The 21,346-nt window shown below is 43.0% G+C and overlaps 1 protein-coding gene across 6 annotated transcripts in view; it reads left to right on the top strand.

Moving 5' to 3' along the window:
• The window catches only part of PRKCQ (protein kinase C theta), a 145,940-nt gene that overhangs the window by 40,777 nt on the left and 83,817 nt on the right, over positions 1–21,346 (top strand). For 4 of the 6 annotated variants that reach the window (XM_012443410.2, XM_064369072.1, XM_021670600.2 and 1 more), the window contains exon 2: positions 19,427–19,553. In XM_012443410.2, coding sequence (XP_012298833.2) covers positions 19,436–19,553 — 118 coding nt within the window. In that variant the 5' untranslated portion in view covers positions 19,427–19,435. Of the gene's footprint in view, positions 1–18,866; positions 19,251–19,426; positions 19,554–21,346 lie in introns of those variants that run through there. The other 2 variants (XM_012443409.3, XM_012443408.3) reach the window with 2 other exon arrangements.

Raw genomic sequence — 21,346 nt, 5'->3', positions numbered from 1 at the left:
TCTAATGACCAGTGATGATGAGCATTTTTCATATGTTTGTTGGCCTCATATATGTCTTCTTTTGTAAAGTATCTGTTCATATCCTTTGCCCACTTTTGAATGGGCTTGTTTGTTTTTTTCTTGTAAATCTGTTTTAGTTCTTTGTAGATTCTGGATGTTAGCCCCTGTCAGATGGATAGATTGCAAAATTTTTCCCCATTTTCTCGGTTGCTGGTTTACTCTAATGATTGTTTATTTTGCTCTGCAGAAGCTCTGGAGTTTAATTAGGTCCCATTTGTCTATTTTGGCTTTTGTTGTCAATGCTTTTGGTGTTTTAATCATGAAGTCCTTGCCTATGCCTATGTCCTGAATGGTTTTGCCTAGGTTTTCTTCTAGGGTTTTTATGGTGTTAGGTCTTATGTTTAAGTCTTTAATCCATCTGGAGTTAATTTTAGTGTAAGGTGTCAGGAAGGGGTCCAGTTTCTGCTTTCTGCACATGGCTAGCCAGTTTTCCCAACACCATTTATTAAACAGGGAACCCTTTCCCCATTGCTTGTTTTTGTGAGGTTTGTCAAAGATCAGATGGTTGTAGATGTGTGGCATTGCCTCCAAGGCCTCTGTTCTGTTCCATTGGTCAATATCTCTGTTTTGGTACCAGTACCATGCTGTTTTGATTACTGTAGCCTTGTAGTATAGTTTGAAGTCAGGTAGTGTGATGCCTCCAGCTTTGTTCTTTTTGCTTAGAATTGACTTGGCTATGTGGGCTCTCTTTTGGTTCCATATGAAGTTTAAGGTGGTTTTTTCCCACAATTTCTTCTATAAAGCTTGTACGGGTCTCTTATCCAAATTACTATGGTCAGATCTGCTTCATAATTTGTTTTATAAAGGTAGTAAAGTTATATGCTGTATATTATAAAATTTTCCCAAAAAGCTGTGTATTGGGGAAGGATTTTAAGAGTTATGTTCAGTAGAATGAATAGACTATTAAGAGCTTCATGTCAGATTTTGGATTTTGCTACAAAATTAGTTTATATTACAAAATAATTTTTTTCTATTTTTAGAGCTTTTTGGCATTTGGAATTGCAGAGAAGGGATTAAAGACCTGGATAATTTACATATCATTTATTTCTAGTAAAATTGAACTTGTTTTATTGGCCCTTTATAACTTTTCTTTTGTAAATTGCCTGTTTTTAGTCTTTGCCCATTCTTTGATTAGGGGATTTGCCCTTTTTAATGATATTTAAATAATTAAAGATTTTGCCACATATTTTGCAATTATGTCTCCCAGTTTATTTTTCACACATGTGTTAATAACACACAGTTTTATGTAAAATAGTTTGGAAATGTTTACCTTTGTGGGACTTGTCTGTGGGGTCATATCTAAGAAGCCATTTCTAATTCCAAAAGGGTATAATTGATTTATATTATCTAGTACTTTTAGTGGTTTAGCAGTTTTATTTCTGCATTAATATCTTCAATCTATCTGAATTTAGTATTATGTTAGCTTTAATGTAGGTTATAGCTGGTAGACACAGTCCCATTAAGCAATTTTTCCCTTTCCCATTGAGTTTAAATACCACCTTCTTTACAAAAGCACAAAACTTTTATATATACTTGGATCTGTCCCTGGACACTCTGTTTTTTTCTGGTAACCTGTCCATCTCTTGCTGCCAAAACCACATTATTCCCATTAAAATAGTTTTATTTTAATACCTATTAGGGCTGTGGGAAGGAAGGATGAAAAGACAGAGGACATTTTTAGGGCAGTGAAACTATTCTTATGATCCACTATAACAGTGGATCCATCTCATTATCCACATAATGTATAGCATCCAGAGTGAACTGAGGCCGGCACAATAGCTCAAGCCTGTAATCCTAGCACTTTGGGAGGCTGAGGTGAGCGGATTACCTGAGGTCAGGAGTTCAAAACCAGCATGGCCAACATGGTGAAACCCTGTCTCTACTAAAATACAAAAAATAGCTGGGGATAATGGTGGGTGCCTGTAATCCCAGCTACCTGGGAGGCTGAGACAGGAGAATCGCTTGAACCTGGAAGTTGGAGGTTGCAGTGAACCAAGATAGTGCGACTACACTCCAGCCTGGGAGGCTGAGCGAGACTCCATCTCAAAAAAGAAAAAAAAAAGAGTGAACCTAAGGTAAATTATGGACTATGGGTGATGATAACGTGCAAATGTAAGTCCATCCCCAGCTCTGGTGGGGGATGTTGGTAGTGGGAGGAGCTCTGTGTCTGCAGGCACAAGGGCTAAGTGGGAACTCTCTGTACCTTCTTATTTTAGTGTGAACCAAAAACTGTTCTAAAAAGTAAAACCTATTTTTCCAAAAACAAAATCTAAACATTGCTTTTGAAGTCATAGAGCTTAGATTCAAGGGGGAATATGAAGAAAAGAAAATTAGAATAGATTGCAGTTTAGCAAGTATTGCAGTAAAACAGGATACCACAGAATGATGCTTCTTTAATCTGTGGTAAAAGGCCAATGAAGAAATAAATTATCAATATCTCTTAGATTAAGCAGCCTCTTAATTATTCTCATCTTCGAAAAGCTATTTGTAAACTGTAAAGTGCTCTGTGCATATTAGTTGTTTGCCACTAATCTATAATGGACTCCTTTTAAAAACGAAGGTAGTTATTCACTCCGTCTACCTTCTACTCTGGAGAATAATGAAATTGCAGTTATAAAATGCTATCATGTTCTCTTAAGAGATTGGTGTCTTATAAGAACAGGCTGAAGTACATTTCAGACAAGATTGAGCGCATTTGATGTGGGATGACTCTAGACTGAAGTAATGTCTCTCTCATCACAAAGTAATCTGAATGGCTCAGGACAAATTCACCAAGTAAAGTAGAAGCTTGACATTTGCAGGCTATATATTCCATAACCTAGTACTCTTTTTAGACCATATTTTTCTTAAAGAAGCTAAGTTTTTAATCTCTTCACATTATATGCACATGATGAATATAGAAAAGCCCTTTCTATAGTATGAAGAATGAGTGGTTCACCCAGCCACTGGCTAATTAAATGCCAGCTACTGCACTGAACGCTCAGAAATCAGTACAAGTCACAAGCATTAAGCCTGACAGGGTCCGATATCTGACCGTTTAAACAATCCTTCAGCGCGTGTCATATTAATACTCCGTGCAGGAGCAAATTCAATCACCTCTTTAAATCGGATCCTCACTGAGTGATGCCCAGAACAGTCAAACACTGGCCCAGTGGAAAGAAGACGGAGGGAGGCACTGGGAGAGCTGGCTCTTAATCCCCCCCTGTGGCTAACTAGGTAGATAGCTTTGACCACTTGCCTTAATTTTCTGAGGGTCAACTCTCTCTTCTGTTACATCAGAAGGCAGACCACTAGATCAATAAGGGCACTTTCAGCTTTCAACATTAAAGAAACAAAAAACAGATCCACTAACTGATTTATTTCCTGCCTTATCATAATTGATTCATCCATTTACTTATTCCAAAGACGCTTATTATGAACATCTTATGTGGTCAATTCCTGTGCCTCATGTGGTCCCTAATTGAGAGGGGAATAGGGGAAAGAGAGATAGGGTCGCTCAATCCACCTTCTTCCCTCCTCCAGGTGGGTCCACAATTCACTGAACTTGAGGAGGTGACGAGAAGTGGTGAGGAAAGGGTTGGGGGATATTCTTGGCATTGTCACACTCAATGCATTTACTTAGAACAGGGTTTCTCAACCCCAGCACTCTTGGTTTTGGTGGGGCTAGTGGGGGACTAGGCTGCCATTATAGGTTGTTGTATCTCTGACCTCAACCTACTAGATGCCAGGAGCACACCCTCCCACCATTTGTGACAACCAAAAATACCTGTCTCCAGACATTGCCAAATGTCCCCCGGGAGCAGCATCACCCACTGAGAGCCACTGATTTAGAGCCACCGGGCACTGTGTGGATTCTGAGCAAACAGAAATGAGAACGCTGCAGGCCTGGCCGGGCAGAGCTGACTCCAGAGATGCTGTGCCACCTTCATGGACACCCGTTCCCTGGCAGCCTTGCTAAGGCTCAGTCCCCACCGAAGAGTTTCTCACCAAGCAGCTCTGGGTGGGGCTGCAAGATTTGCATTTTTAAAGAGGTCTCAGGGATGCTGATGTTGCTGTTTCTCCAGGACCATCTCTGAGAACCATGCGGGCTCCATCCTACTGACAGGTGAGAGTACAGATGTCCTCTTCTCACATCATAAAATAACTTAATAGTTTTTTAAATTCAGAAATTAGGCCCCCAGTGGATACCCAGCCCACAATAAATCTGAAATGTCACAGGTAGAAAAACAAATCGAGACTCCTATAAGCTAGAACAATGCCAATGGGTGATGAGTTTTATGTATTAATTTTGGCTTCTTTCTGAATTAGCAGATGAATGGTCAGTGAAGGGGCTGGTCTAAGAACCTAAGTATTACCTAATTTTAAAGTTTCAATGGATTCTAAGCTCCAAACAACGGAAACAAGGTTTTTATGACACTTACATTTGTAAGCTGGTGGCATTTCTGACTGCAACTGGATGTGAGCAATTCACATTGCCCTAAACGCATACATTCACCCAGAATGACCCAGCTCTCTCTTTCTGCTCTTTCTTTCCCTTCTTCTGGTGCCTTTCCTGGGTCCACCCTGTCCCTTTATCTGTGATAACCCAGTCCTCCGTTGCCGGGCATAGCTGGCACATGGAGGATTCCGCAGAGTATTCTCTACAAAACTGTTAGCTCACTGTGGACTGAACACCGCTACTTCCGCTTGCTGTGTTGATACTACCAAATACTGTATTTTCTTTGAAAAGTGTCACACACCCACAGGAGGAAGTGGGGTGTGGTGTCACAGCAGCATAGGAGGATGGGTGTTTTTGATGCTGATGTACCCAGGGGTGAGAGCTCACTTTGCCATATCTTGTTGTGTCTCTGACGCGAAGTTCATGGGAACCAGCCACATCTCTATTAATTAAATCAAAGAGTAAGAAAGTGGAGTCCGGGCTCTTGAAGCCTCCTTCTCTGATGGCACTCTAGGAGGATAGGTTTACCCCATAACTACCCCATAATGTATTGAGAACAGGGACCCCATCTCATTTGCGTATCCAATGCAGTACTTTGCAATATGATAGGCAGGTATACCAAATGCTTAGTGACTAACAGCAAAAAACAAATGTATGTGTCACTTCATCCCCTTGGCAAGTGGTTCAGGGGTATCCTGGGCCATGTCAGATGACACATGAAACAAATTCCCATGGTATTTTCATGAGGGAGAATTCTAAGCATGTTTTAGAAAAGTGTGGTGTGATTATCATAGCCATCTTTTCCACCAAACATGGTCATAAGCATTTTCCATGGATTAATTCATTAAATCATTACAACATAGACATAGACCCAGTTCTTCATAGACCTCGATGAAGTGGGTCCATTACATACCTTGTTTTACCGAAATAGTAATGTCGCAGAGAGATTAAGTCACCTGTCCAAGACCATACAGCTTGATAAGTGATAGAGCTGGCCTAAACTCCATGACACCGTCATTTACAAACCTGCAGCCTCCTTCATGTGTTCACTCTTTCCGGGTCTTTGGGCCTTTTTGAACTCTGCCATACAAAGGCTCGAGAAGAGCAGAGCCCCGTGCCCAGGGACTTCAGCTCTCCGTCTCAGTCAAGGCACCCCTTGACCAGAGCACCCAAGTCCCTGGCCCTGACTTGATGCCCCTGTTTCGGGCAGTGTGCTCGTCCTCACTGAGCACCTACATGGCAGGAAGAAGCGTCATGAGAATTGCAAGGCATCCAGCACCCCAGTTAGAGCTACTGGGTCACAGGATGGTAGAGCCAGAAGATTGTCTTTTCAGAGTAAATTTTGACCCAAGGAGCAGAGTTATACATTTCCATTTCCTTCTATAAAAGGCAGCATCTTTGTGTCCCGTGAGTGATTATCCTAACCACGTTCAGAAAATGATGCCAGGGAGGCCAAGTTCCTCCCGACTTTATCCAATGAGGTTAGATTCTTTCTAGACTTTGGCCATAGAAATCCTCATTGATCCCAATCAGCCACCTCGAAAGGCATGACTGGCAGAAGCTTGGGGGGAATTGCACAGGTTTATGATGTGCTGAGAAAATTACCCAAGTAGACAGAGGCACCCTGACATCCAGAAGGGACTTAGGGTATTCCGAGAAACTCCATCTCTGTTTACACCACCCCCTTCTTCACTCTTCAAATCACAGCCATGGAGTAGAAAGATTGTTAAGCTCCAGGTACACAGACAAAGAGAAACATCCTATTAGTGTTTAAGATAATCAAGCAAGTTGCCGGGAAAGCTTCCCCTACAGTCATAACACGTCCTTTGTAAGTAGGGATGGGTGGGGGCAGACAGAAACAGTCAACGGCGAAACCCCCGTGCATTTACGTCCTCCCTGACCTAAACTTCAAAGACATTTGCTGACATGAAATAATATGTCAGTCTGGGTGGAGACACTTGCCACCAAGGCTGGGTCCAAGTGCTGTTGCTGACTCACTATGTAGTCCTTTGCACAGTTTTGTGGGTTGTGGGGGATGCAATACATAGGCCCTCTTGCAGATCAGGCATCAGGGAGATGGAGAAGCATGTCCACCTGGATATGACAAAGGCCGGATCCATGGAGATGGCTAAAGCATTCAGGCAAAGAAGTTGATTGTCTCAGTTCACAGCGTCCCAGGCAATGCTGGACTGTGGCAGGGACCCCCCACCCGACCCCTCCCAACCGAGGAGGTGCCCTCCCCCCTACCCCAGCCTACAGCATGGCCAAGAACGGTGCAGAAATGGTTCTGTGAGTCAGCAGATCCTGTAAAATGAGAGGAGGAGGCTGGAGATGGGCAGGGACGGTTTATTCATCTAGAACCTGCTGACCAAAAAGTGAGTGACTGAGGCAAGTGTCTCTATCAGCTGAGGCTTATTGAGCCAAAGTTTGAGGACACACCCGGGGAAAACACCAGCCACAGAAGCACATGTGACCTCTGCTTTCCAAAGAGGGTTTTAGGAACTCAGTGCTAGGAGAGGGGGTAGGCAGGAGGGAAGAGGGAGGAGGGAGGCAGTGAGGCTCTAATTAGCACTCAGTAAATCCATGTTTTATGTAAGATAAGGTAAATGCGTGACAACAGGGAGCAGAGGAACAAATCATCATTCACCTGCCTCAGGGTGGGGGGAAGAGTAACTGATCTCAGCGGGTCCTTCTTCTGTACCTGGGAAGATGAGCTGGAAATCAACATGGTCAGTTGAGTTCCTAAAACTGAACTCAGTTTTAGAAGTAAAGCTTAGGTTGCAGTCCTAGGGCTGCAATCGGCGAGGATTTAGGGGCCAGAAAGGAATTTCCTTGTGAGCAGTTTGTGAGGGTGGCCATCTGGAGAAGCATGAGGCCTTTTGTCATTTTGGTGATGAGCGCCTGGCTTACGTAGAATGCTGTGACACAGGGTTGTGATGTGACCACTGTCTGCTGGGGAGAAGAATGACAGGGCGGCAGGACTCAGCTTCCAGGCTTACCTCTCCCCTCGGCATAACGAGTCTGGGGGGCCCAGTATTTTATTTTCTTTTACAAACTTATGCATCAGATCAATCACTCTTCCGAAGGTGTGGGGACAGGGAGTGAGGATAGGTTAGAAGGAGAGGCCCGGACCCAGGCAAGCTTCTCTGTTTGAAAACACAAGGAGGGGAAATCGGAGCTTCCTACTAATGACTGTGATTAACAACTGCTCCATAAGTGACCAGTGGTGTCATCATAACCAACATCATCCTCATTTCAGGTTTTATATTTTTTCTGCCTGCTGTTTTCTAGATACGGAAATTATGTCACCCAGACTTCAAATAGCTAGTCCCATATTCCCAATAAATATCCACGTGCCGAAGATATTTCAGCACTTGGCTGCTGAAAATACAACTTTTACATCCTTAGTTCATGTATCTTAATTCTTTATTCAGGAAAGATATCAACTCTGTTCTCCACATCTGAAAGTTAACATGTCCAAAATCAAATGTCTCATCTTCCCGTGCCATCTAGCTCTTCCCACAGTCTTCCTATCTTTTAAATGGGGACGGCCTCCTACCATGGGCTGGGGCCCCAAATCTTGAGGCTGCCCTGCTCTTCCTTTTCCCTCCCCTCATCTTCAGTCGCTTGGCACATCCCGTCAAGAGACATCGGAATCCCTGCACTCTGCCAGGGTCCCTCTGCTGGTGCCCCCACCCATCAACTGGAAGAGTGAAGTCACCCCCAGTAGTCTCTCTTCTTCTGCACATGCTCCTCACAGTCCACTTAACACAGGGACCCGGACACCCCCATTCTAGGTGTAAATACGTCCACTCTGCACTCAAAGCTGAAGATGGCACGCAGACCCTTCAGGTGGTGTCGTATCTGAACTCCATGTTCTTACCATGGCCTGTGAACAGCCCCCGGGGCATGCCCACCTCACCTGTCTGCTCTACCCCTTGCTCACTCCATGCAGCCCACCCGCCTCCCCAGAACATGACTGGCAGCTCCGACCTCACGCTCATGTTTCAGCTGGGAACACTCACCTGCCGTTGTCTCCGTGGCTCACTCCTCTCCTCCTGCAGGTCTTTACTCAACATTGTTTCACGGAGACCCTTCGGGACCAGCGAAGCCCTCCCTGCCACCCCACCCAGCACTCCCCACCTCTCTTCTCTGCTTAGCGTTTTTCATGAGAGTCACCTGGTGTATTTCATATTACATTTATCTGCTTTCTTGTCTCTCGTGCATCTGGACCCCTGCACAAAGGATAGGTTTTTGTTTCTTTGGCTGACTACAGTGTCCCGTGACATTTAGTGCCTAGTAGCTCTAGCAACTGTTTGTTGAATGAATGAATGAATGAGTGAATGGATGCATAGTCACTATAATCAGAAATCGTAGACACTGTAGTCATAGAACATTAGGTAATAAATACTAAGCACCCGAGAAAGGAGAAAGAGTATCTATAATTGGACAGCCATTTTTCCAATCTTGGAACATTGTTTAGCATTTCACATATGAAAATAAACACATATAGAATGCTTACTCTGTGCTGGGTATTGTTCTGCTTTATACATATTAACTCATTTAATCTGTGCCATGCACGTAGGGGTTTATGGAGTTTTCTTATACCTTATCTCATTCAGTTCCCAAAATAATACCCGCAGATTGTGGGTGATTACAACATTCGCAAGGATTCTTCCCCAGGGCAGCTGCTTGTGGGAGAGCTGAGGTCTAGAAATGAGGAGTTGGGAGCAGGAAAGGAACCAAGCCTGACCCCACCCCCACCCCCACCCCCAAACCAGCATTTTGATTGAAGGAACCTTGGAAGAAGAGCGTCTCCAAAATGATACTTCTCGGCCTCCAGCAGATCCCCCTCAGGGAAACCAACCCGGGATGACCCTCTGTGTGGAGATCAAGGAGGAAAGAGGCAAGTGAGCCTCTTCCTGTTTCCTGCTCGTGGACTTAGAGCCAGAGTGTCTGGGACATCCAAGTTCACACTGTTTCCATTGTTCCTTTTGACATCTTCAGTGATCAAGACACCTGCTAAGGATTTGTTCAGAAATCAGAATTAGTTGTAAGGCAGTTGCCTGAACCACTACAAGTGTAATTGCCCCACAGAGAGCACTAAGGCAACGTAAAATACACAGGAGAGAACGATGAAATGGAATTATTAGGTTGGTGCAAAAGTAATTGCGGTTTTTGCCAATACTTTTAATGGTGAATTAAAAAAAAAATTTTTGTGTGTGTATTTTTAGTAGAGGCAGGGTTTCACCATGTTGGTCAGGCTGGTTTTAAAGCCTGACCTCAGGTGATCTGCCCCTCTCGGCCTCCCAAAGTTCTGGGATTACAGGCATGAGCCACCACACCCAGCCTTTTATTTTTTTATTTTTATTTTTATTTTTTGGCCATTACTTTTAATGGCAAAAACTGCAATTACTTTCACTCTAATTTAATAGAATTTTTGATGAGTTTTAATATAATAATTATTGTTGCTATTGTTTTTATCACAATTGGAACTTCTCCTACTCTTTCCCTCAAAAAAAAAAAAAAACCTTAAAAAAATGCATAGTTGTTTCAAAAGTTACTTGAAGAATTTTAAATTTATGAGTTATTGGGACTCTGAAAATGTAGGAACACTATTATGCATGACAGATTTCCACGGCAGGCAACAGTCATCCAGCCCATGCTGAGAGTGCAGCTGTAACGTGGGCTAAAAGTTGATGGAAAGCCTAACCCCCTTTCAAACACTGTTTCTATGACTGGCTGAACTCCATGGTGAACGGCAAGGCTGTGTCCTACATGAGTGAGAGCCCATCACAGCCAGGAGGCACCTCACAGGGACTGGAAGTACAGAGGGAGGAGGGCCAGCTGGGGACCGAGGGTCCAGACTCGGTGACACTCACACACCTGCCCCACCACCCTCCTCCCTCCTGACCCACTTTCTCCCTTCTTCACTTCAGTACTGGTGACAGCACCCTGAGCTGAGGGGAAACATTCATATTCAACATTGGAGGGCGTTTTATTTGTATGTCACTTTGGTGGGAGGTCTGTCCTATAAGAGGAGACCCTTCCCATCTGGAAGAAAGTCTACCTGCACCTGTCCCCATCTAATCGAATTAATTCTATGGGTTCTGGAAGAAGAAAAACAAAAGTGAAAAGTAGATAAGGAGGAAGCATGGCAGACATGTGCTTGGAATATTGCTAAAGACGCTGGATCTGGCAGGTGGTAGGATGCTACAGAAAGGGACTGAAATCTGAGCCCTGTGTTTGAATTTAGGTCCACCAAGCGCTTTGTAACCATAGATGAGTCACCTAAACTTGCCAAGCCCCAGCTGTAAAATCTATAAATTAATACGATGGAGATAACTACCATAATTGTCCTGTCCACCTGACAACCACTGGAAGGGTTTGCAGAGGTAACATAAGTCAAAGCGTCTGTAAGAGTTTGTTACGATAATTAATGTGATGATTATTTTTAACATTATCAGGTGAGTAGTAATACCCACTCTATCTCATAGGCTTTTTTAAGGATCTCATGAAGGACGAGAAAGATTTTGAAAGATGGCAGTTGTGCTCAGATGGAGATGGCAAAGCTTAGAAGCAGAGGAACGGTGTGAACAGAGCCATGGAGACAGATATTTAGGGAGCCTTCAGCAAAGCAAGAGCAGACCAGGCAGGCTGGGACTCCACTGAGACTCGTGCTGTGTGAAGGCAACTTGAACCCAATACATAGAGGCTTTTAAATAACAGGTTAAGAATTAGGCTTTAACTCAACAAAGACTGGGACAGCTTTCTTGAGTAATTGTGTAACTTGACCATGGCTATGCCTCATTGGGACTGTCTATTCATGTAACCTGTTAAAATTGGTGTCAGCAGATTCATAATGTCATCCCAGATGCTTTATTGTCTATATTTCAAGGTTTCTTCAGCATTATTGTTGATTTTGGGGGGAAAGTAGGGAGTATTGTTAATGCTGGCAGACAGGAGGGAAGCCCCCTTCATATCTAGTTCTGACTGACGGTTGACTGTTAGGCTTGGGTTTCCTTTGTCATTGTGTATTGTAGGGGTTATTTAAAAATATTATCTTCAATTCATGCTTTATTATTGTTATTATCATCATCATTTTGGGAAGAGTCTTGCTCTGTCACCCAGGCTGGTGTGCAGTGGTGCGATCACAACTCACTGCAGCCTCGACCCCCTGGGCTCAAACGATCCTTCCACCTCAGCCTCCCAAGTAGCTGGAACTATAGGTGTGTGCCACCATGCCCAGCTAATTTAATTTATTAAAAAAAAAAAAAACTAGAGATGGGGCTTATTTTGTTGCTGAGGCTGGTCTCAAACTCCTAGGCTCAAGTGATCCTCCCGCCTCAATCTCCCAAAGTTCTGGGATTACAAGCATGAGCCACTGTGCCTGGCCCATATTTACTGTTTGTTTCTCATTCCCAAATTTGCTATTGATATTTTTTCAGTTGATGAGAGTATATTATACTTCTATAGCTTTCTATTTCTATGGAATTTGTCCCCATCAGGTTCAGTTATGTGGACATCCTCAGCACCACTCTAAAAGCATTCTGGGGGTTTGAATTGTGGAGGGCGAATCAGCCTAGCTAAATAGGTGAGTCAGTGCCCAGAGAATCAAAATATCAGAAATCTCATTTCAGTACTCAATAGCGTGTGACCTAAAGCACTAAGCAATTAGACTCAATCATGTACCTGCATCAAAGCTACTTACCAAAGACAAATGAGATGACACAAATAGTGAGCCTGTAAGAGTAAAAATCCTTTGCTGATTTAAAGTACGTATCGACCAGGCACGGTGGCTCCTGCCTGTAATCCCAGCACTTTGGGAGGCTGAGGTGGGCAGATCACCTGAGGTCAGGAGTTGAAGACCAGCCTGGCAACATGGTGAAACACTTTGTAATCCCAGCACTTTGAGAGGCTGAGGAGGGCGGATCACCTGAGGTCAGGAGTTTAGGACCAGCCTGGCAACATGGTGAAACACTTTGTAATCCCAGCACTTTGAGAGGCTGAGGAGGGCAGATCACCTGAGGTCAGGAGTTTAGGACCAGCCTGGCAACATGGTGAAACGCTGTCTCTACTAAAAATTAGCTGGGTATAGTGGCACGTGTCTGTAATCCCAGCTACTTGGGAGGCTGAGGCAGGAGAATCACTTGAACCCAGGAGGCAGAGTTTGGAGTGAGCTGAGATCACACTATTGCACTCCAGCCTGGGCAACAGAGCAAAACGCTGTCTCAAAAATAATAAATAAAGTACATATCATGATGGTGTTTTGCAGCTGGGATAGCAAAAGCGTGGAAGGTTGGATGAACATACCTGATATCCATCATGATAATGGACACGTCCAGATGAGGACCTCAGCGGGCAGTAAGTGCTCTGCAGGAGATAGATGGAGGGTTTTATGGGAGCTCCGTCGCAGAGTGCAGAGGAAGGTCACATCATTTAGCCCAGATATGCTCCAGAAGACTATTTTTGCTTTCCTCCTGCTCTTTTTGGTACACACCAATAAAGTCAAGAAGGCCCATTAGAAAATATATCAGAATTATAATAATAATAACTAACATTTATTGAGCGTTTACTTTGAGCCAGCCCCATTCTAAGCACCTTGTGTATATTTGCCCATTTAATCCTCATGGCCCTTTGAGATGAGTAATGGTAGCATTAGTGATTTCCAGATGAGAAAGCAGGCTTAGAGAGTTTAAATAACTCCAGCAGTTCTGCGCAGGAGGGCATTGATCTCCTGCCTATAACACGTGCTGGGCTGCTTCCTTTGCTCTTGACTCCCTCTGTAATTGTCTGTCACTTAATATGACCATAGTATACCCTTGCAGGTAAAACAAATGCATGAGATGAAGAGATCTGGCAAAATGTTGCTTTTGAAAATGAACTCCCTAAGCAAAAATGCAGAGTCTCTAGCATGTATCAGAAAGGAGGATTAGCTCTGGAGGAACATAGATGATGAAGACATAGCCCCTTCCCTTGGAATGTTGAGGAAAACAGATGTGGACCCGTAAACCCAATTGCACATTCTAGGGAAATACGGTAGTGTGGGCACTGGAGCTAGGTTTCTTCCCCTATCCCACAAGCTGATCGCGTCTCCAAAGGAATGTGATCACAGAGGGATATCATTTATCATCATTGGGGATGAGGGAAGTAAGGCATCCACATGCACTTGTTCTGAGGAGTTCTTGCTAAATGTATTGCAGATGAGAGCAGAGAGACTTCTGTAGTTGGAGTTGAACCACTCTTCTGAGAGTATATAACATCTCAAGAATTAAGCAGGGGACACCCTAGTGGGGCTCTACTAAGTCCGCATGTTAGAGGGCTGAGAGCTGGAGTCACAGGATCAACCCCACTCGGACTTGAGAAATGGCAGGCGTGACGCAAATCAGTATGACAGGTGCTGTCCAGCAGCACACTCGAGGAACTGCAGGAGCCGGGGCCGAGAACTTCCCATTGAGATGTGTGGATGAGAGGGCCATCGAGGGGGGGAAAGGAAGGCTTCAAAGAGGAGCTAGAGACCGAACAGGAACTTGAAATATGAGGAAGCGGGAGGCGGGGACGATGGAGTGAAATAGGGAGGCATTCCAGGGAGAGGATGCAGCTTTACTAGAAGTCTGAAGCCGAGAAACACATGGCACATTGGAGAAACAGCAGCAGTTTTGCAAGACCCTAAGGTCACTCAGGCTAGAGCGTGGAGATTTGATGGAGATGGAGAGGTGACCAAGGCTGAACAGAGGAGGCAGGGTAAGATGCTGCCGTGAGTCACAAGAGAGGTGATGCAGAATGGGTGGAGCAGGAGATGAAGCAGGTGCGTGTGGGACGTGAGGGGAAGGGTGAAGTCGAAGCAGCGGGCGAGGCTGAGCATCATAGCATGAAGCACTGAGCTGGCAAAATGAAAGAAGAGGCAAGTCTGAAAGGAAAGGTAGGGAGTTACGCATGGGACCTGGTGAGTTGGGGGTCCCCTTGGAGATATCCAGGAGGGAGACAAATGTGTGACACAGATTGTTGTCATCAAGTATGAGACTGCCATGTATTACACAAAGACCACCAGGACGGCTGAACAGTGGAAAAGAGCTTTATTGGCTATCAGTTTGCAAACTGGGAAGAGTGTACCAAAGGTGCTCTCTCTTCAGAGAGGGAAAGTGCAGGCTGGTTTTCTGCCTCCCAGGGTCCATATTACACAATAGAGTCAGATATGTTCAGAAAGTTTTAGGGAAAAGCCAAACATATTTGTGAGGGGAGTTAAGTGCACGTGCCATGCGTAAACATAAATGTAACATACATCCCATGTTCACTTTGGGCAGAGTTTTAACATTAAAATGAGGTGCTAAATTTGGCTCTTTATGTCAAAAGGTAAATTGTTGCACACAGTGACATTTTGTATGCAGCGTCTGTAAGCTGCTGAAACTTGCTTGAGATCTGCTGTTGCTTATTAGGAAAGAATGCCTGGAAGGATGGTCCCCTGTCCAATAAGAGTTGCAGGGGTCTGGGTTGTAAATCAGTTAGAAAGGGTCTCACACTTCACCTGATTACTCCTATTATTAGCGAGACTAACAAGGGTGTGTTTTTTCCTGTAGCTGTGGGAATTTAGGAGGTTATGATGACAGCCAAGCCCTGAACCCTCGACCCCTGGGTAACTTTTGTTTCTTGAACCTTAGAGTTCATCTTAGTTGACGAAGGGGCAACTGTCTTGGTCTCTCAGATCACATGTGGGATGGAGAGTGAAGATGAGACCAACTAAAATTTGCAGAGCACAGAGGACAGATCACACAAGCTTAGTCTTGAGGCATGCTATTCCAGCACTTGTATTTTTGTATACAGAAACTCTCCTTTCTATTCTAATACCCAGGGAAATCCCCCTTCTCCTGCCATCCACTGTGAACACAAAAAGGCAACCCACAAAAATCATTTATGTTAATTTCTTTCTTGTATATACATTACACATCTTCTTGGCTCTTAATATAGAAAGATAGATACCCATATTTTTACACACACGGATACATACATATACACACACAAATATGTACTTACACATACACACACATATATGTGTGTCTGTTAAATGGATTCTGATAATTTACATACCCAGCAGCATTGTATGAAAGTGTATGACTCATTTTGTCCTTACCAACATTAAGTAAGAGCATTTCAAAAATTTGATAATTGCATAGGCAAAAACATATTATTGTTTTTATTATATATTTTTTCTTTTTTTTTTTTTTTTTTGAGACCGAGTCTTGCTCTGTCACCCAGGCTGGAGTGCAGTGGTGTGATCTTGGCTCCCTGCAACCTCTGCCTCCCAGGTTTAAGCGATTATCCTACCTCAGCCTCCAGAGTGGCTGGGATTACAGATGCCCCCCACCACACCCAGCTAATTTTTGTTTTTTTGTAGAGAGAGGGTTTCACCATGTTGGCCAGGATGGTGTCGAACTCCTGACTTCGAGTAATTTGCTCACCTCAGCCTCCCAAAGTTCTGGGATTACAGGCATAAGCCAGATGCCCAGCTTATTTTATTATATATTTTAAATATTATAACACTTTTTACATTTAAATTAAGACTTAGATGTTAATTTAGCCTCAAAGAAAATGCATTATTAATTTCTAATGTTATTTTTTCACAGCTGTGTTTGCCTAACTGTAAATATTCAAAAGAGCTTAAATACCACAGAGCCAAAGCTATTTTAATTTTTTAAAGGATCTGATCATTTCCCTTTAGTAATTTGAGGCCACTTTTGATTAAGATTTTAATTTAATATGCAGCTTTTTCATATATATTCTTTTTACTTTATAATCTCTGTATTTATAATCCATGCCTTAAAATGCCAATTGCATGTATTTCTTTTCTTTTGGTTTTTAAATTATATAGTAAAGTTCACTTTTGACTTTGGTGTACAGTTCCATGAATTTAAGTCTAGACTTCTGTGACTACTAGAACAATCAAGCTGAAGAACAGTTCTGTCTTCACCCAACATTTGCTCATTCTGATCCTCCCGGCTCCAACTCCTGGCAACCACTGATGTTTTTCTTCATATTGTTTTGGCTTTTCAAGAATATCCTATAAATGCGATTACATAGTATCTTATTTTGAATGTCTTACATTGCTCACATGGCTGAACATTTTTCCACAATTAGTTGCAACTATGTTTTTTTGTATCTTGTATAGTTTGTGCCTTTGCAATTTCTTTTCTTGGGTCATAAACAGTGCTTTTCTTACAAATTTGTATGCCCTTATTATGTAAGAATGACGTTAACTTATTTCTGTTGCACCAACCATTGCTATTTCCCTGGGTAGGTCTTTATCTTTAAGTTTGGTTATTTTCCTTAAATGTATATGACCTTACCAATAGGAATAACACTTGATTAATAATATTGTGATACTCTGGTGATGCAGTCTGATGCAGTATCCCTAAATCTGGGAAAGATTGTAAAAAAAAAAAAAATGCTATCTTAAAGATGCATTATTTCTAGTGCATAGGAGTTGGAAACAGACTAAATACGTAGCTATAGACTTTAGGAAAGCAGATCGTAGAGCTACGGACAGTAGAATGTCATGCAAGAATGACAAGAATGCCTGCAAAGATGTCAAAGAAACTTGAAAAATTTTTATAGTAAAATGTTAAATTAAAAAGCCAAGTATAATTCCATACGCACGGGATGATCATAGCATGTAGAGAAAAACACAAAACTTGCTAATTTAAAAAGATGAGGGAAAATAGATCAAAATAATAACTTTTTGTTAATTGGTGGAAATATTGAGGGGCTTTTTACTAACTTTGTGTGTCTTCTTCATTTTTCATTATGATCACCTAAAAAGCACTCTGAACTACATGGAGAAAAGCACTCTGTGCAGTTCAGGTGTAAAATGCTGCCATCTGCCTGAAAAACTCACTCCTGAGCTTGAGGTTCTATTCAATGATGTGTGAAGCTTACCCCACAAATACCAGTTCTGTCTTCTAGATGTCAAGTATATGTCAGATCATGTCACTGTGACCAGATCTTTAGAAAGAGGGATACTGACTTGGTTGTCAAACAGAACGTACATGTATTGGACAAATAATCAAAATGCTTAGAAGTAACAGAATACTGCAAGTGAATCTGGTGAAATGGCCATATCATCTGCATTGCTGATTAAGTAAGAAATCATTGTCTAGGCAAGACCTTCAGGAGGAGAGAGGGTTTTGCCCCCAGCTCTCTTCCTTGCTGTAATGAAAGCCTGGTCACCCCGGAGGTTTCCATCTCTTCCTGAGACAGCATTTCCCAGATACCTGCTGGGCTGCTGCTGCCTGATTAGAAAGCCAACCTGGAAATAGCGGAGCGACACCAGGAAAGGCCAGAGTGCTTCAACCCAGGGTTGATGAGTCAGTGATCTCTCCAGACTCAAAAAGAATTAAGGAAATCTTCAAAAAGTCCCTACATGGCAAAAACTTCCATAACTGAAGATGATTCTCAGTGACTTTTTCCTGATTTGTGGAGAAATGAAGTTTTGTCTAAAAGACCCAAGTGGCCCAGGAAAGAAGGGATTCTCAAAGAAACTCTCTCCAGAGAACTCACAGCTGTTAGCCCCGCTCCTGCCTGGGAATTCTAAACTCATAGGGCCAAGGGGGCCCCTTAAAGACAAATGTTTACGTCATCTACCTGCTAATTCAGCAGCATGATAGATACAGAACCCAACAAATCATGATGTTTACACAACCGTCTCCTTTAGATAAACTTTCCAAACTCTGCAGGAAACTAGGACTTCATTAATATCTGTGAAATTAACAGCACCTGTCAAAAGCTCCTAATTTGTCTCTCTTGTAGAGCCAAAGAACACTGGCATTTAGCATACTGGAGATCCCTTACGGCTTCGCTGGAAGGGGTATTGCAGGTCCAGGGTTTCCAGTTATGTTACTCATTCTCACTTCCAGGTTTTTATCATTTCAAATCGTTTTCTTTCTTTATACAAAGGCAGAAAAGACAACCAATGCTTTGTTTCTTTGGCTTACTTATGAAAGCTTGGAAAAAAATGTGAGTATAAAATGGTCAAGAAGAGAGAGGGAGCAAGGAAGTAACTTTTTCACTGAATATCAGATGACAATTTCAGATTAATGGGACCTCGGGAAAGTAGGTAAAAGAGAAGAGGTATTTAGTTCACGTAAGTGGCCAGGACATTCAACAATGGAACAACAGATGAAGAATTACACTAGATCTCTGGATTTGTAGCCAGCACTTTGGTAACTTTCATCTAAACCTCTTGAAAAACATACTTACTGATTTTGGGGCTTTTATCAAGTATTTTGTTCATCCTTAGATGATAAAGCCCTATTCTATAGTAGTCAATGAGTTTGGAGTTTTCTGTGTGGTTTGTTATGTTCAAAGGCTGTGTGTGTGCGTGTGTGTAACTGTGAAGAAAGCAGACTTTTTAGAAAATGTCCAGAGTAAATAAGGATCAGCTGCTGAATGCCTCGGGCCAATCCCATTACACACATAAATAGACCATGTAAGAATTTTACGGTGTCATATTTAACTAGTGTGACTAAAATAGACTCGCTCTTTATAAACTCATTTTCTGATCACTGTGTGCTGTTTCCTGGGCACCTACTTGAATAACAGAAGACATAAAACGTTGGAAAACGTTTGCCTCACTCTGCCACGACTAGGCCTCACTCCATTAGGTTGAGTAGAATTAACTCTTGAGTTCGTTCTCACTAACGAGGTTGAGTGCAGACTTCCAGAAAGCCGCTTCCCTCGGCAAGTCAGTGTGTGGTTTGGGGTGAGTCCAGCAGTGTCCTCTGCAGAAGGGGAAGTGAAAGCATTCGTTCAGATGGATAGTGGACCCATTCGAGGTTCCAGCTGTCCGCGATAAAGCATTGGCTAAGTGGGCATGGGGCACCAAAAATATTCTCTTTCATAGCCCCCAAGCAGCGTTTGTCTTTTGTCGTTTTCCAGGGTGCAACCATGTCGCCATTTCTTCGGATTGGCTTGTCCAACTTTGACTGCGGGTCCTGCCAGTCTTGTCAGGGCGAGGCTGTTAACCCTTACTGTGCTGTGCTCGTCAAAGAGTATGTCGAATCAGGTAAGCTTGAGTGGGTTTTTGAAGCAGGGGAGGAGGAGGAGAATCTTGCTATGAACTATGTATGAAGCAAAGTCTTCCAGGACATTTGATATCATCTGGTTGAACTAAATCCTACCGTTTAGGACACTGAGGCCCAACAAAGCCAAGGACTTCCTTGAGGACACACATTTCATGATGGACTCTAAACCAGGACCCGATGATCCACCGGTGGCTCCATTTCACTGTGTCATTTTTCCCGCTTATACAAAGAGAAAATCGGGTTGAGGAAATTACGTAAGGAGTTAATAGGAAGGAACTCTAATGAGCTGAAGTAGAACATGGCCCTATGTGGTTAAGCCTGGTTACATTAAATAAGTCTAGGTAGATTAAGACTGCATAATCTTCCAACCAACTCTAAAGTCTGCTTACTGCTGCTTTGACAAAGCTGCAGTGGATATTACAAAGCATCTATAATTAGCCGTTAGAGTCCAAATTTCAGAACACGTACTTTTGCACTTACTAAGGTCTTGGCTAAATAACAGAATAGTGATGTTTCATCAAGTTTAAAATATTTACAGGCAGCTTGAGCCAGGGGGGAAAGTGGGACAGCCACCCAACATCCCATTTGTGGGTTCAGAATGTTCCGTTCCAACACTCTTACGTGTAGGGAATCTCTCTGTGGTCACGACAACCAGCTTCCACTCTCTGAGATCCTCACCTCTGCATTGTAAGTTTGTCACGGATTTCCAAAGGAAAAGTAGGAGGGAGGTGATATCCCACAGCTCCTGGCTGCACACCTTTTCTTGGTTTCCTACGTGCATTTTGACTTTAGCAGACACTTTGTAGAGAATAATGATGGTGGATGCAGGTTTGCAGTAATTATGGAAGCCATCACACTTCACTTACACAAAAGTGTTTATGCGGAGACCACTGCAAGAGTGCTGGGGCCGGAGCATAGAGGGGAAAAAAGTCAGCCAAATAAGCTGAAGGAACTCAGGAAGGCTGTGTTCCCTTTAGAGCATCTATTCTTGCAGAAGAAAGTGGCAGTAAACAAAAATATAAACAGCAGGCAATGAAGGAACAAAAAGCAGTGTAACGGAAAGAGAGGGCCTGTGGGCAGAGAAGTGTGTTATTTTATAAAGGGTTGTCCTGCAAAGGCCTGTGAACAGGGACATTTGCAGATGCAAGAAGAAACTGACGCAGATGTTGGGAACTTCCTGCTAGATGCTCACAGTTCAGATACTGGGGTTCCCAAACCTACTACTTTGCACCCCCCAACAGAAGACTTTTTGCTTCACAGCTGACTTCATCCTTCCAGCCACTCGGAACACATCAAAGCCGGGAGACTGTCTGAATCATCTCTATTTCCTTTCTGCCCAGAGTTCTCTCCTGTTTAGTTAAAAGTGTGAATGCCACTTGCTCCCAACCTAAAACCTTTCAAATGTCACAGACATCTTTGAAGTGTAAAATGTCTGAGTTTTTCAAAGCCGCTTTTGACTTAATGGGTCTCCTGGATCCAGTTCTCTTTACCATCTCAGGTCTCCCTGACATTTGCCTCCTGAGGGCCTTTTCTCCCCCATTCTTTTGCTTTTGCCCTTGCCTTTGAACTTGGTCTAATCAGCCATGTGGATCAAGAGACCTTGTCAAAGAAGGAAACTGGTTTTCCTAAATAATTAGCCTGTGGAGTTGGAGGGAGTTTAGAGATTTTTGGTTTTTATTTTCTTTGGGATTTGTTCTGAGAAGAAGTCACTCTGAATATTATCACACAGTATTTACTTCTACAGAATTTAAACACGTTTCATTTCTTGGGGTGT

This window comes from Aotus nancymaae, unplaced genomic scaffold, assembly GCF_030222135.1.
Source record: "Aotus nancymaae isolate 86718 unplaced genomic scaffold, 86718_ANA_hifiasm-v0.15.2.pri h1tg000083l, whole genome shotgun sequence".
NCBI lineage: Eukaryota > Metazoa > Chordata > Mammalia > Primates > Aotidae > Aotus > Aotus nancymaae.
The sequence above is the reverse complement of the archived record's forward strand: the minus strand, read 5'-3'. Positions and strand labels throughout refer to the sequence as shown.